Here is a 14,475-nt window from a genome sequence, read left to right on the forward strand (position 1 = left end):
ATTTCATCATTAAGAGCTCCTAAAGCATCGGCACCGGCATTAAAAAAAATTTCTCCATAACTCCCAAAATGTTTACAACAGTTCTTTCTAATTCAGCTACTCTCAACCGAGGGAGAAATGCCCTAGTAAATTGATGGAATCCTGTAGGCTGGTGAACCAGTGGGTTTTCAACAGCTTGCCTATATCTGGGCAAGCCGGGTGGGAGATTAGACACCTCATGCAGAGAGAGGCTTGGGTATAAGTCAAATTCTGGGACAAGTCTCACCAGGGTACAGGTGCCAACCTGATGCCAGGGCAAAATCTTGTGGGCATCATTCCTGCATAGCCAGAACAAGCCTGGAGCGGCTACAGTGCTGAGGTCCCTACAGGTTGTGCTCCCAATTCTGCACTTCGATTGACCTGTAAGGTTTAGAAAGGGGCATGTTGGCTCCCCACCAACCTGCATTGAGATATTGATTGGTTACAAGAAGTAGAACCTAACAACACGTAAAATTCAGACTTGTTCTTTACCAGACTATGGGTTTCCTCCATGGTTCTATGAATAGTGAGAGACCCATTGGTGCACTGAAAGGTTGTGTTTCCCAGCAGGCTCCCAGACATATTATGGGAGTGATAATCGAAGGTTACTTGACATTTGGAGTAGTGCCCCACTGAGTAACCAGCTTTGTCCGTCCTAACACTCCCATTGGACCTATAACAGAGGGCTGCTTCAAGTCTAAAAGATGGTCTCCAGCTGTCTTGAGTCTTTTTCCACCATTCAGGGACCAATTGCTGTGTTCTACTAGAGTGGGAGGAAAATCTGATGAAGCTGGTATTGGTACTGTTTCCCCAATCCTCAAGGGAAATCGGTACCCCAAGCATTGGGATTCCTCTGGCTGGGTGTGTAGGCCCATGTATGCACACCCAGCAGTTTGTAAGGTTGCCTGCACTAGCAATGCTCTGCCCCAGGAACATAATGCTGTTCTCCTCCCATGCCCCAACCAAAACTTCTGGCATGAAGCAGAGTAAAAGAGAAGGCAACATCTTGGGGCCTACTCGAGCGGTATCCCAGACGCTGTTATCCCTTGGAACTTCGAGGGACTACCCTTGACTAAAATTTTGGCCTCCAGCACACTACTACCAATAAAATACTGACCACAAGAATACAGAACAGCGTTACCCCCTGGGGAGTTTCTAAATCTACATAATTATCTGCAACTTTCCGAGGGCTAGTGTGATTCATGCTAAATTACTAAAGGCAATTCAACGCATAGAGCAAAAATTCGTAGTCCCAAGTAAAACTTGGCTAGCTGTGCAGGCTATTTTTCAAGACTTCATTGTCTGATCATCACTCACAAGGAACCTCTTCGAGATTTCGTTGTCTGATCTTCACTCACAGGAACCTTCTGGATCTTCATGGAGGTATCGCTGATGAGAGAAGCCTTCCACTCCGTTGGGGCGGTTACCTTCTTGCAGTGGGAGGTATGGATCCAAGCAGAAACCTCGGCAACTTTCACAGCAGTTGGGGTGGTTAGCAGGACCTAGAAAGTTCTCTTCCACCAAGGCTGCAGGCAATCCTTCCTCTGGTGGACTTTAATCAGGACCCAGTCTCCCGGTTGGACTGGGTTGCTAACCGAGTCACCATCTAGAGACTGCGGCTGCACTGTGGCTTTAACCTGCAACGAGATAACCTTGAGGGCCTTGGTGAGCCGTTGGCAGTAGGTTAATAAAGAATCATGGAGATGGGTCAGGTGTTGGGGTGGAGGTGCGGCAAGTCCCCTTATGGGTTGACCCATAACAATCTGAAAAGGAGTCAGACCTGAGGATCTCTGAACAGAATTTCAGATTTGGAAAAGTACCAGTGGAAGGGCCTCGGGTCACTTTAGACCAGTTTGTTCATAAGTCTTCGCCAAGCAAAGCTTAATATCAAAGTTTTTTCATTCCACTTTACCCCCACTCTGAGGATGATTTGGGGTGTGGAGCTGGTATCAGATGAAAAGGACCTTGCAAACATGTTGGACCACCTGGCCAACAAAATGGGAGCCACGGTCTGAGTCCAAGGAAAGGGGTAGACCGAAGCGGGGCAGCAGGTCAAAAAGAAGCTTTTTAGCCACAGTGAAGGCATCAGCCTGTCGGCAAGGGTATGCTTCAGGCCAGCCGCTAAAAAGGCAGACAATGACCAACACATATTTCCAGGGCCCTGACCTGGGCAACTCAATGAAGTCCATCTGGAGATGGGAAAAGGGGTAAAGACCTAAAGGTCTGTGGAATGCAAGTGGCTGGTGGGGTGACCAGCCAGGTTTGTGTCACTGACACTGCAGCCACTGGCGGCAAAAATGGGCAGCCATGGCAGAAAAACTGGGGGCATACCAATGGCAGCCAACTTCAGCTACCATCCCCCCTTTGGCTGAATGGGCCACTGAGTGGGCCATTTAAGGCAATACGGATAACAGGGCCCTGGGGGCTACAAGGCGACCAGACGGGTGCCATCACAAGGAGTTGGAGTGGAGGGAGCAGCCTGTGGAGATCCAGGCGTTCTTTTTGGCGTCTGGGGTGGCATCCTGGAGAAAGGGAAGGTCAGGAGAGACAGGGGAAGAGAGGTAGAGAGCAGCCTGAAGGACTGGAGCTGAGAGTTCTGACAGGGCAGCGGTCTTGGCCGCAGCATCCGCCCTATCGTTTCCCAGAGACACAAGATCAGCAGCAGCAGTATATGCTTTGCACCATAAGACAGCAAGGGTGGAGGGAAGGAGGATAGCATTCAGGAGAGCAGTAATAAGGTGATGGTGAGAGATGGGAGTCCCAGCAGAAGTAAGAAACCCTCGCTGTTCCCAGATCTGGCCAAAAGAATGGCAGACGCCAAAGGCATAGCGAGAGTCTGTATAGATATTAGCGGATTGCTTAGTGGCAAGGTGACAGGAACAAGTGAGAGCAATGAGTTCAGCAGCTTGAGCACTAGTAACAGAAAAAGGAGCAGATTTAATAACAGTATGATCGGAATAGATAGCATAGCCAGCTTGGAGAATGCCGTGATTATCTTGAAAACAGGAGCCATCAACGTAGAAAATGAGGTCAGGATTAGTCAGAGGGGTATTGGAAAGATCAGGACAGGGAAGGGAAACAAAATCCACAAGCTGAGTGCAGTCATGGGGTTGACCATCTGAGGGTGAAAGAAGAAGAGAGGCAGGATTGAGGGGGTCACAGCAGACAAGGGTCACGTGGTCTGCAGCTAGGAGAACTACCTCATAGCGGGTTAGATGGCCAGGGGACAAGTGCCGAGTTCTGCCATGTTGGAGAAGGGCAAGGACAGCGTGTGGGACAGCAACAGTAAGGGGGTGCTGGAGGACAAGGTTATCAGTTTTAGAAACCAACAGAGCGGCGGCAGCAATGGCATGGAGGCAGGGAGGAAACCCAGAAGTGACTGGGTCAAGGGAGGCACTATAGTAAGCAACAGGACGGTGTGGAGAGGGTCTGAAAGGCTGGGTCAAGACACCAGAGGCAGTGCCTTGGTGTTCATGGCAGAAGAGAGTGAAAGGCTTAGAGTAGTCAGGCAGACAGAGAGCAGGGGAAGAAGGAAGGGCTTGCTTGAGGTGACAGAAGGCAGATTCATGGATGTCTTCCCAGGGTAGCAGGTCAGGGGAAGAATCACTGGTGAGAAGGGTGAGAGGTTTGGAAAGTCCAAAATAATTAGGAATCCACTGTTGGCAGTAGTTGGCAGCACCTAGAAACTCACGGAGCTGGTGTTTAGTCTGTGGGTGAGGGAGAAAACAGCAGAAAGACTATCAGGAGACAGGTGACGGGTACCGTGAGAAATAGTGTACCCCAGATAGGTAACAGAAGTCTGACAGAATTGGAGCTTAGAGCGGGAGGCTTTGTGGCCCTGTGCTGCAAGTTGTTCTAAAAGAGTGACAGAGCCAGCTTGACAGTGAGGGAGAGTATCAGAACAAAGGAACAAATCATCTACGTGTTGAACTAGCACAGAATCATGAGGCAGCTGAACTGTATCGAGGTCAGACTTGAGAAGTTGGCTATATATGATGGGTGAGTCACGGAAACCTTGAGGCAGACGGGTGAAGGTGTATTGCTGGCCCTGATAAGTAAAAGCAAATAAATATTGAGAGTCAGGGTGAACTGCTATAGAAAAAAAAGGCATTACAGAGATCCACCACAGAAAAATAAAGAGCAGAAGCAGGTATTTGAGAAAGTACAGTGGCAGGGTTGGGTACCAGAGCTGTCAAGGGAATCACAAAATTGTTAATAGCATGCAAATCTTGAACAAAATGACAAACAGGCAACCCCTCAGGTGTACGCTGCTTCTTTCAGACTGGAAGGATCGGGGTATTACAACAGGAGCGGGCAGGTACAAGGACACCCTGTTCTAGGAAACCTTGTATTACAGAAGCAATGCCTCTGGAGGCAGCAACAGATAGCGGGTATTGCGGGATCGATGGGGGAGACACTCCTGATTTAACCTTGATAGAAACTGGGATGGCACCCTTGAGGAGTCCCACATCGGTTGTGGAGTGGGACCAAAAGGACTCAGGAAGGTGAGGCAATAGTTCCTGTTGCAACGAGGAAGAATTGGACTCGGACTCCTGTTCCATCAGTGTCATCATCAAGGCAGGAATTTGAGTCTGGGGTAATGTAAGGAAAACCCCATCTGGAGAACAGTGAACTGTTGCCCACAATTTGCAAAGGAGGTCTCGCCCCAACAGATTTACAGAGGCGCAAGGACTCAGCAAAAAGGCATGTTGCTCAGTAAGGGGACCCAAGGTAAACGAGAGCGGCTGTGTAACAGGGTGGTCAATGGGTTGACCCCCAATACCTACAGCAGTGATTACTTTATCAGGAACGGGAACCTTAGAAACAAAAACAGAGCTAAGAATAGACAAGGAAGCACCGGTGTCGACAAGAAAGGGAACAGTTCATCCTCCCACAGTAACAGTATTGTAGCATCGGAAAAGGCAGAAAGTAAAGGGGCTAGAGTCTCTGGGTCTTCTTGGCTGTCCTAATACTGATTTTCACCCTTGAGGGACTGGAGAGGAGCTGGTCCAGGCAGTGGAGCTCAGTAGGTGCCTGGCTGAAATGGAAGGGCACTAGCTGAGAGTGGGGAGCCCCCAGGGTTTATTCAGGCACTCATTCTTCCAATGGCCTCTTTGCTTACAGTAGAAGCAGACATCATTGGGAATGTCAGAGGGACCGGGTGGTCGGGCTGAGAGAAACGGTCCTGCAGGGTGCCGTGGTTTGGCACCACCCTGGAGATCTCTGATTTGCAAAGCCATCAGCTTGTCCTGAGCCTTTGATTTTTGCTGTTGGGCTTTAGTATAGAAATGAGTGGCAGCAGCCAAAATTTTGGTGAGGGGTTTGGTTTCCCACCCGATCACAGTGTTTTGCAGAGACTTGGAGATCCTAGGTAACAGCCCCGAGACAAAGGTCTGAATAACCATGGCAGAAAGGCTAGCCTCTGGGTCTTGACTGCCAGAATGTGCCTTAAAGGCTTAGATCAGGCGAGAATAGTAGTCAGCAAGATGCTTTTCTGGCTTTTGCTTTTTAAATTTTTCTTCATTATCCTTATAGGAAGCCACAAGGGTGCGCTTATGGCACTTTTTGGACTCGTCTTCCCATAGGTACCAGGTTTCCATTTGAACAGGGTGCTTACTTTCCAAATTTTCTTGGAGATGTTTGAGGATATGATGATCCCACAACCCATCTAAGGGCCAGCGCAGTTTGGGGTCACCATCGGTATACCGGTTCCATTTAATCAAGTACTGCGTTGACCTGGGCCCATATTTTAGAAACAAACCAGGTGGGATCCCACGGCGGGACCTTAGAGGTCCCGCTACCCATTGTCATGCCTAGGACTTACTGACACCGAAACAGGCAGGTACTCACCCTAGCCAGGGATTTTTCAAGAGCCAAACAGACGGATGGTAGATCAGGGTCTGGGGTGTCGAGGCCTCAGAGCCAAAGAACTGAGTCCAGGATAGCCTTCTCAGAGCGACGGAGTCGAAGAGCCGAGACAAGGGTCCTACTCGGGGCGGTCTGTGTGAGGACACAGTCCCACGTTGGGCGCCAAGATGAGGTGGAAATTCAGACAGGATCACTGTTTGGCTAACAGAAGCACTTTATTTTGCATGGCCACGGGAGATCAGCAAGAGGCGGCTGATGCTCAACGAGAGTAAAAAACAGGCTGCTTTATATACTGATAAATCATGTACAGGTCAACCCTCCTCGCAACAGGCTCTTGGCAGTCTGACAGCAACTCATCTTGGTGTCTGGCGGGGCTGAGCGAGTTTTCTGAAGCTGTCTCCTGATAAGCTTATCCTGAAGGCCACCATGTTGTTCTCACTTGGCCTTCACCAACATCACATCTCCCCCGCATCCTGATCCAACATGTATATACTCCTTTCAGTACTTTTCCATTCCTCATCAGCCTGAAGGCAAGTTCTCCCAGGAGTTGGGGGCCTGATTATCCAACACTGGGGCTCTTGGGGTTTCCCCCAGCCCCCACAAAGCCTGTGGGGTCTTCTCACCGCCACACAGAGTATCTCCAAAATTATGCAAAAACTTAACCATGATCCACTTCAGTGTTACACTTGCTGTTTACTACACTGGATTGTATGTTTATAACTTTAACCAGGGAAATGGCTGACTATTTATAAAAATGTTCACATTGTTTGCATGTTACTTATGAATGTGATCTTTTGAAAAAAAGCAGGAGGTAAAAGAAAAGGATATGTTAGTAGTAATGACTGTTACACAGATAATATTCTCCTTTTAAATTTTCAGAGCACATCTGTTCATCAAGAGCACTCTGTGAGAGAACTAGAAGAGAGCAGGATATTTCTCAGTCTATATCAGAAGGAAAAACTGCTTCTTGTTTTCTTAGTATTAATTCACTTTATCCCATTTCTGCAATAACAGCAGCAGGATCTATTGCATCTTAAGAACACTGGTCATCTATGAACTATCTCTGACATTAGTGTGCAGCACCACATTTGGGATCACATTTATAAAAGCCAGGATTGAATTGCACGACAGGTTACATTCACTATAAAATGTGCCTAGCCAAGTCAGTTGGAACACTGCAGCTGGAATGAGAGATGTTCATTGTCAAAATCTAGATCAAATATTTATCTGTGTTAATAATTAATTTTCTACTGTTGCAAAATGATAACATAACTATGTTTTAAAAGAAATGGGCAAGAGGGTATTCACCATCACAATTAAGTAACATGTTTCTGTTACACTATTAGTATCAATCAACAACTACTACTGAAACATTGTGGATCGCAACAGCATCTGAATATTAAAAATGACTGTCAGAAAAGGTTTCCAGAAACCATGCATGCTGTTTGTGAATGTATGGAGAAACCATTGACCCAGATTCATAGCTATAATCAGTTAAATAAAATATTGGCAGCTAGAGAATAATAAATCTTGCTATCCCATCCTAAAGAAAAAGTCTTCTCTTTTACTACACTTTTTATGTCATGTTATTGATCAAAGTAAGACGGGCTCTCAGATGAGCAGAAAGAAAAGGCGTACACATTGGCATTGATATGAGAAGAAGCAGCCAAGTAATTGCATCCTCTTTCTCTACTGGCATGCTGGGTTTGCCTTCAGCCTGAGGGAGTCTCTAACACAGTATCTTAGCATGGCATCAACATTTCTGATATCACTTTCAGCATAAAATAGAACCACACTTAGCAGATTGCATTAAAATAAATGAATGTGCTCCAAGTCATGTATTACTGAAAATTTCATTTCAGGCAATGATAAAAAATATAAAGAAGTCCCCCAGTGATTCCAGAAGCAGTCATATTCAGTGCTGGCTATTGCAGTCATAGTAGTACAGTAGAGAGTCAGTTATTCAAATACTGGTAATTTGGGCTGTTCAGTTATCCAAATGCAGGACCTGCTGCCAACCTACACAGTACAAGTGAGATTAATGGTGACCGAAGAAAAGAGAATTGGTTTAAAGGTTGAGAAAAAAATTGAAATAATCAAACTGAAAAAACATTGATGTATATATAAAGGTTGATGCATATATACACACATTATGTATACATCATCTATGTTTGCATGTAACATAACATGTTTTATACAGTATGTATATGAGTTAATCTTACATGTTCCATAACCAAGCAATTTGAATATGAATTTTGTTTGCAATTACTTCACATAATTAATTCTCTACTATAATAGAGTAAAAAGTAGTGTGACAATTAGTGCTAGCAGAGATTAATAATAAATTCATAGAAATCAAAATTGTCCTTGGGTAGGATAATTCTGTAATATGCATCTATTAAATTTTTGGCTAGTCTAAGGGCACGAGCAGACATACACATCCCCTATATACATAGTTTACATCAATATGGTTAATATTTGATCAGTAGTACTGCTATTGTTACAACTGTCAGGCAGAAGGCAGGGTGAAGATGCACCTTATAGGTTAACTGAATGAAACATACATAAGTTTTCATGAGCAAGAGTTCATTTCATCAGATGCTATGAAAGGGCGTGAAGACAGCAGGCTATCAAATAGAGTGATTTGACCACAAATGTCAGGGAGGGTGAAAAGGAGGGAGGAGGGCAGTGGTGTTAGTAACATTTTTGTATTTTAATATAAATATTGTCTATATGATCATAAAATATTCCTTTTCACTTGCAGGACATACTGCTTGTTTAACAGTGGACAGCACTACTAACAATTTTTTGAAAGTTGCATTGTTTGGTGTCTTATTTAGGGGGAAGAGTGCCACCTACTGAATCACTACTACAATTTCCATGAGCACTCTGGTGGAGTTTTTTTGATTGCTTACCAATAATCTGATTTAATATAGTTTAATTTGGTGACATTTTCATGTTGGGAAAGCTTTTGAGGCATAGTTTTGTTTAATGTCAGAATATTTGGAAAGCATGAATCTTTTAAGCTGTAGAATATTCTAATATTCATAATCAATTTCAATTAATTTCCTTTTAGCATTAGGGTGTTTCTTTATCCCCTCATTGGGTATCTTCTGCTACATCTGTGTTTGCCTGAAAGCTATATTCAGCCTGTGTTTCTAGATGTTTTTTGACATCTTTCCTCAGGGAATTGCATACAAAATAGGTCACAGGCTTTAATCATAAAGGAACAGTGGGTTCTATGCATCTTGCACTAAATATGGATAAAATTTGGGTATCTTCTAAATCAATGATGGTTAAATGCTTGACCATTGAAAGAAATCTGTGAAAGTACACTAAAATCACTTCATTTTTTTACAATATTTCATTCAGAAATATTTTTTCTTTTATAACCCTACTAGTTGCCCCGGTAGATCCTAGTAGGAAAGTGGATGGTGATACCATTATGTTCTCTGATGTGCAAGAAAGATCAAGTGCTGTCTATCAATGCAACGCTTCCAATGAATATGGCTACTTGCTGGCCAACGCATTTGTGAATATTCTGGGTAAGAATCAGTCTTTCACACTGCATGCTCTTTCCTCCTTTGTAATACTGCCACCCAAGTTACAGTCCTCCGGCATTCCAGGAAGCAGAATCCCCATCCCCACCCTCCTGTTCTGTGTGGACAAACTTTCTACCCCCTGAGCTCTACCGCCTAGGGGCAGTTCTGACACCAAGCCAACTCCCCTGCCTACCACTGGTGGTGTGACCTTTTCACCCCCAGGATTGCATCCCTGTGCAAACAGCCTGTAGAGCACATACTAGCTAGCCATGTTGCAGGGCAAAGCCATGTCCAGGAGTGGGGTTTAGAGAGTGTGGTGGGGCGGAGGGAACAAGGTAGGATGCTGGATTGGGTACCCATGAGTGGGGGCTTCCTTCCCAGGGTAGGGTTAGTAGCTCCCCCAAAAGCACCTTTCCTCACCACACCCACTTCCCAACCACCCTGGGAAGCATGACCAGCACCCCCACATCCCAATCTTAAATCCCAATTTATTAAAACATGAGGTCTTTAATTTACTTCCTCTTTATTTCTTTTTAAATTCCTTTTTTACTTCTTTTTATTTTATCCTTCAGTGGATGACTTCCTTCATTTTACCACCCTTCCCTCACTCCCATTTCCTTTCCAGCACCCATTTCATTGCCCACACCTATCTAATTAATTTTCCACCTCCCAGCTTCATGTTTCTGCACCCCCCTTCCTACCCCACCGATCTCTCCATCTTTCACATACCCCCACCTAAAGCAGGGATAGAAGCCTGTCTTGACTCACCAGCCTTGTAGTGGCAACTCACAGCTGTACCTCCTAATCCGGCTCCTGCTCACAAGCTCTTTAGTGGCAAGACACAGCTAGGCAGGTGGAAAACAGAAGGTTTTTAGCCCTAAGGTGTGACTGCTCCAAACTTGAGCTAGCACTGACACCAGTCAATATTTGAGCAGGTTAAAGTGCAATGTCTAATAAGGTCATAACTGTTCCTGAGCTCTAGCCTATCCTCTCCATTGGAGCATCCATGGAAGCATCCTGTCCCCCTTTCTTTGTTATGCAAATCAAACAAGAATAGCTACGTTTCATAAGTATGAGGAAATGTAACTTAAGTTTTATAATTTCTTGCCATTTCATTGAATTTTTGGTATTTAGTCACCAAGGGTCTAGCTCACCTATCTAAAAATTGGGTCCTAACAAATGTTCCTTTCCCCTGAAATGTTCACCTAGCATCAAGTAAGTGTTAGAAGTGAGGAGTTCACTCAGGTAAGACCTGTGACACTTTCAAGAACCTCTCAGAATTGGTACAGAAGCTACACTGACATGAGAATCTAGTTTTGCCTGTGGCTGGAATACTTCCCCCTAAGAAATTTTCTCCAGATAAGTAACATGGGCTCTGATGTTTTTCTTGGAGTTGTACAAAGATAATAGTAAAACCCCAGGCATAAGAAGTTCATCTTGTAGAGGCTCTCCATGTGTAACAAGCCGAATCAGTTGCATTAGGCTGAGTATCAGGGTTCCCGATGAAAAAACCCTACTTGATTCCAACAGGAACCACACAGGAAAAAAAGTACTTCGCCTCAAAATTCTGCCCTGGTCCTGATCTTCCTGGCTTATTTGCACCCAAAGAGTTCCCAAGAAGGTTAGGGCCTCCTCAGAACCATATAGTCAAATTCTCAATAGTCCTTTTTTCTCCGAGTTTTTTGTGACTTCATCCTCCAAGCATTGCCACATGTTCTGTTGTTTGTTCACTGTAAAGGAGTGGGGGAGAGATTTTCCCTGAAGTAGAGCCTGTACTGGCAGCAGAAGATATTTAGAGCTGGGGAGAGCATTCATATCACCTCAGAGAAAAATGTAAATATATAATTCCACAGGCTGTTCTTGATTTCCTTAATCGAGCATGCCAGGCATTTTTTGTTGTCTTGTATTTTTAGCGGAGTCGCCAAGAATCCTGACACTTCCTAATACATTGTATCAAGTCATTGCAAACCATCCTGCATTGCTAGATTGCTCTTATTTTGGTTCACCTAAGCCTGAAATTAAATGGTAAGTTTTAGCCTTTGTGTGTAAAAAAACTTAAACACAGATTTTGTTACAATGAATTTTCACTTTGCAAAATAAAATAAGGCTCTCTTTATAACATAAATGGTTAAACTATTCAACTTCTTATGACTATGTTGTAATATGTTTTTTAACTTAACACTTAAGTAAATACCTGTAGATTCCAATTTATGTTTCCCTACAGAACATTGCTCAATATTTCTGTCTTATTTTACTATTCCTAGTTTTATTTTCTAGTATTATTAAATGATTGAATGAACACATAATATTGGATAACAATACTGTCTTTAATATGAAGGTTTAAGGGAGTGAAAGGTAACAACCTGCATGGTGATGCGTATGTTTTCCATGATAACGGAACCTTGGAAATTCCTGTGGCACAGAAAGATAGCACGGGCACGTATACATGTATAGCAAGCAATAAATTAGGAAAGGAAGAAAATGAGGTCCAGCTAGAAGTTAAAGGTAATAAATCAGTCATTTTGTAGAGCATTCTAATCGCAATTAACCCCAGAATTTCAAACTTGTTAAATGTCTAATAGCAACTTCTAAATTTCAGATCCAACAATGATTATTAAACAACCTGAATACAAAATCATTCAGAGGTCTGGTCAAGTTTCCTTTGAGTGTACAATTAAACATGATCCTACCTTACTACCAACAGTCACATGGTTGAAGGACAATAGTGAATTGCCAGATGATGAAAGGTATACATAAATTATTTATTCCTTTTTTCTTTTAATGAATGTTTTGTTGTTTTTTCTCCCATTCTTTTAAAATGCACAGGGCCACTTAATATCAAGAGCAGGTTAATGTTTGATTTTGGCTAGCAGCGTATCCTGGTTCAGTGGCAAAGTCAAGACAGAAGTTTAAAGTAAGATAATATATAAACCAGGGGTTTCAGACTCATGCAACCCTCCAAACAGATCCTGACCATGGGGCTCTTCACAGACCAGATCAAGATGTGGCAGTGGGGTGAGTGGCATCAAGACACAATCAAGAGTTAATACAACATTATCTACCCCTAGTTTCACCACCATGCATCCCCAGTAGGGCTCAATATGCTGGATTATGGCAGCAGGCCCCATCTCTGCTCACCCTGTCCCCAGATTTCTAGCCCACGGAGGAGCCCACAATACAGATATTTGACACTCCTGATATAAACAAATAGGAAAAAAGGGATAGATAACAATCAGCAAAGCAGAAGATATGAAATGCAGGTAACTGAGAAGGGAAGCTAAAGACACAAAGGAAAAAAACTTAGCTAAAACTACTGCTAATACGTAGTAGTTTAAGTATATTAGGGAAGAAATAAGTGCTATAACTAGCAAAAGAATTTTATGAGCTAGAGATGGTTAAATGTTAATAACAAGGAAAGATAAGCGTTCAATAATTATTCTGTATTTAAAAAGATGTGCATGTATCATATGAAGATGAGAAATTTTATTTTCAGTCCATTGGTAACTGAGAAGGATGTTAGATAAAGTCTACTAAGAATAAACATTTTAACTGAAATCAGCAGACCCAAGTATCTTCAACCAAAGACTACTAAATAAGCTAACTGAGGAGATGTCTGGCTTACTCATATTACTTTTTAATGAATTTTGGAATGCTGGGGAATGCCTAGAGGATTGGTTAGGTACTAGTGTTATGCCAGTATTCATAGAGGGCAAGTGGGATGACTGGGGTTGAGTCTGGTTAGCTCAAAATCACTCATGGGCAAATTAATGGAAAAGCCATTATTGCCTACAGCTAATACCAAAGTAAAGAATAGGAACAAAATTAATGACCATCAACACCCCTTTATGCAAAAATAAGCCTTGTCAAACAAACTTGATTTCCTTCTTTAACACTATAACAAGTTATGTCCATAAAAGTAACCATGCAGGTATAAGATTTTTGTAAGGCAATTTACTGCATATCACATAACATTATGATTAACAAATAGTGCTATGTGATGTTGGCAAGAACCATGCTGAATGGATTAGGAATTAGCTAAATGGAAGGTCTCAGAATGCGGTTTTGAGTAGGGACCTCCCCAAATTAAGGAGCCAGGGAGCCGATTTCATGGGCTGATCACAGGGCTGGCTGCCATTTCCATGGGCTTATCGCAATGGGGCCCCACCATACCTCTAATTGGTCAAAGGGCCCTGGTGACCCTGCCTCTTGCCTCTGATTGAGGGCTGTCTGTCATACCACTCCTCCCCTTGCTGCTGATTGGCTGAAAGAGCTGTCTGTTATGTGGCCCCACTCCTTGCCATGATTGGCGGAGAGGGGCAGGGCTACACAACAGGCAACACTCTCAGCCAATCAGGGGTAGCAGCAGCTACCATCTTGACTGCTCCCCTTCATATCAGCACCCCATCTTGCCCCCCAGTGGGCTGTGCAGCTGAGCTGTAGGGGCCATGAGGACCCCTGGCTCCCACTGGGGCCAACATTTTATTTTTAGTAAGTTGTTGCTTTTTGTTAATGGATTTTGTGGACATTTTCTGATTTCCCAGACAATACCCAATTTCATGAATTGAGTAGTTCCCTAGTTATGAAGGATCATCACTGAATAATGTCAGTCTCCCTGGAAGGTGACCAGGCTCTGTTGGGCTGCTAAAACTATAATGAGCAGGGAATGTCAAGCCCTTGAAAATAGCATGTGGAAGATGGTAAGTCAAGTGACACATCTTCTGGAGAGAGAGATAAATTCAACACATACCAAAGTAGTAGAATAGAGGTACACCTGCATGGGCATCTGTGGTAACTCGTAAGTGGTTTTCTCATGAAATAATTAGAGTTGGATTGGTTTCTATAGTTATTCAATGTATAACAAAAGTATAAAGGCTGCAACTCTTCTACCACACGTCAGCCATGTAAACCATAGGTGATTGGTGCCTCCTGAGTCTGGGGGGGCACCCATAGTAGCTGGTGGCAGTGTCAGGGATGGGGCTGGCAAGCACCTTCAGAAGCCACCAGCAGTGTCGGCAGCAGGAACGTCCCTGTCATGCGGGGGGGGGGG

At 43.8% G+C, this 14,475-nt stretch overlaps 1 protein-coding gene across 12 annotated transcripts in view; it reads left to right on the forward strand.

The window, feature by feature from the left end:
- The window catches only part of NRCAM (neuronal cell adhesion molecule), a 204,782-nt gene that overhangs the window by 97,765 nt on the left and 92,542 nt on the right, over positions 1-14,475 (forward strand). For all 12 annotated transcript variants that reach the window (XR_002096795.1, XR_002096796.1, XM_019514573.1 and 9 more), the window contains 4 exons: positions 9,288-9,431; positions 11,342-11,453; positions 11,767-11,933; positions 12,028-12,175. Coding sequence is in view for 10 of the 12 variants with exons in the window: in XM_019514573.1 (XP_019370118.1) it covers positions 9,288-9,431; positions 11,342-11,453; positions 11,767-11,933; positions 12,028-12,175 (571 nt within the window). In the remaining 2 variants the exon portion in view is untranslated. The remainder of the gene's footprint in view (positions 1-9,287; positions 9,432-11,341; positions 11,454-11,766; positions 11,934-12,027; positions 12,176-14,475) is intronic.

Source organism: Gavialis gangeticus, unplaced genomic scaffold, assembly GCF_001723915.1.
Source record: "Gavialis gangeticus isolate Ggan-Ray unplaced genomic scaffold, GavGan_comp1, whole genome shotgun sequence".
Taxonomy (NCBI): Eukaryota; Metazoa; Chordata; order Crocodylia; family Gavialidae; genus Gavialis; species Gavialis gangeticus.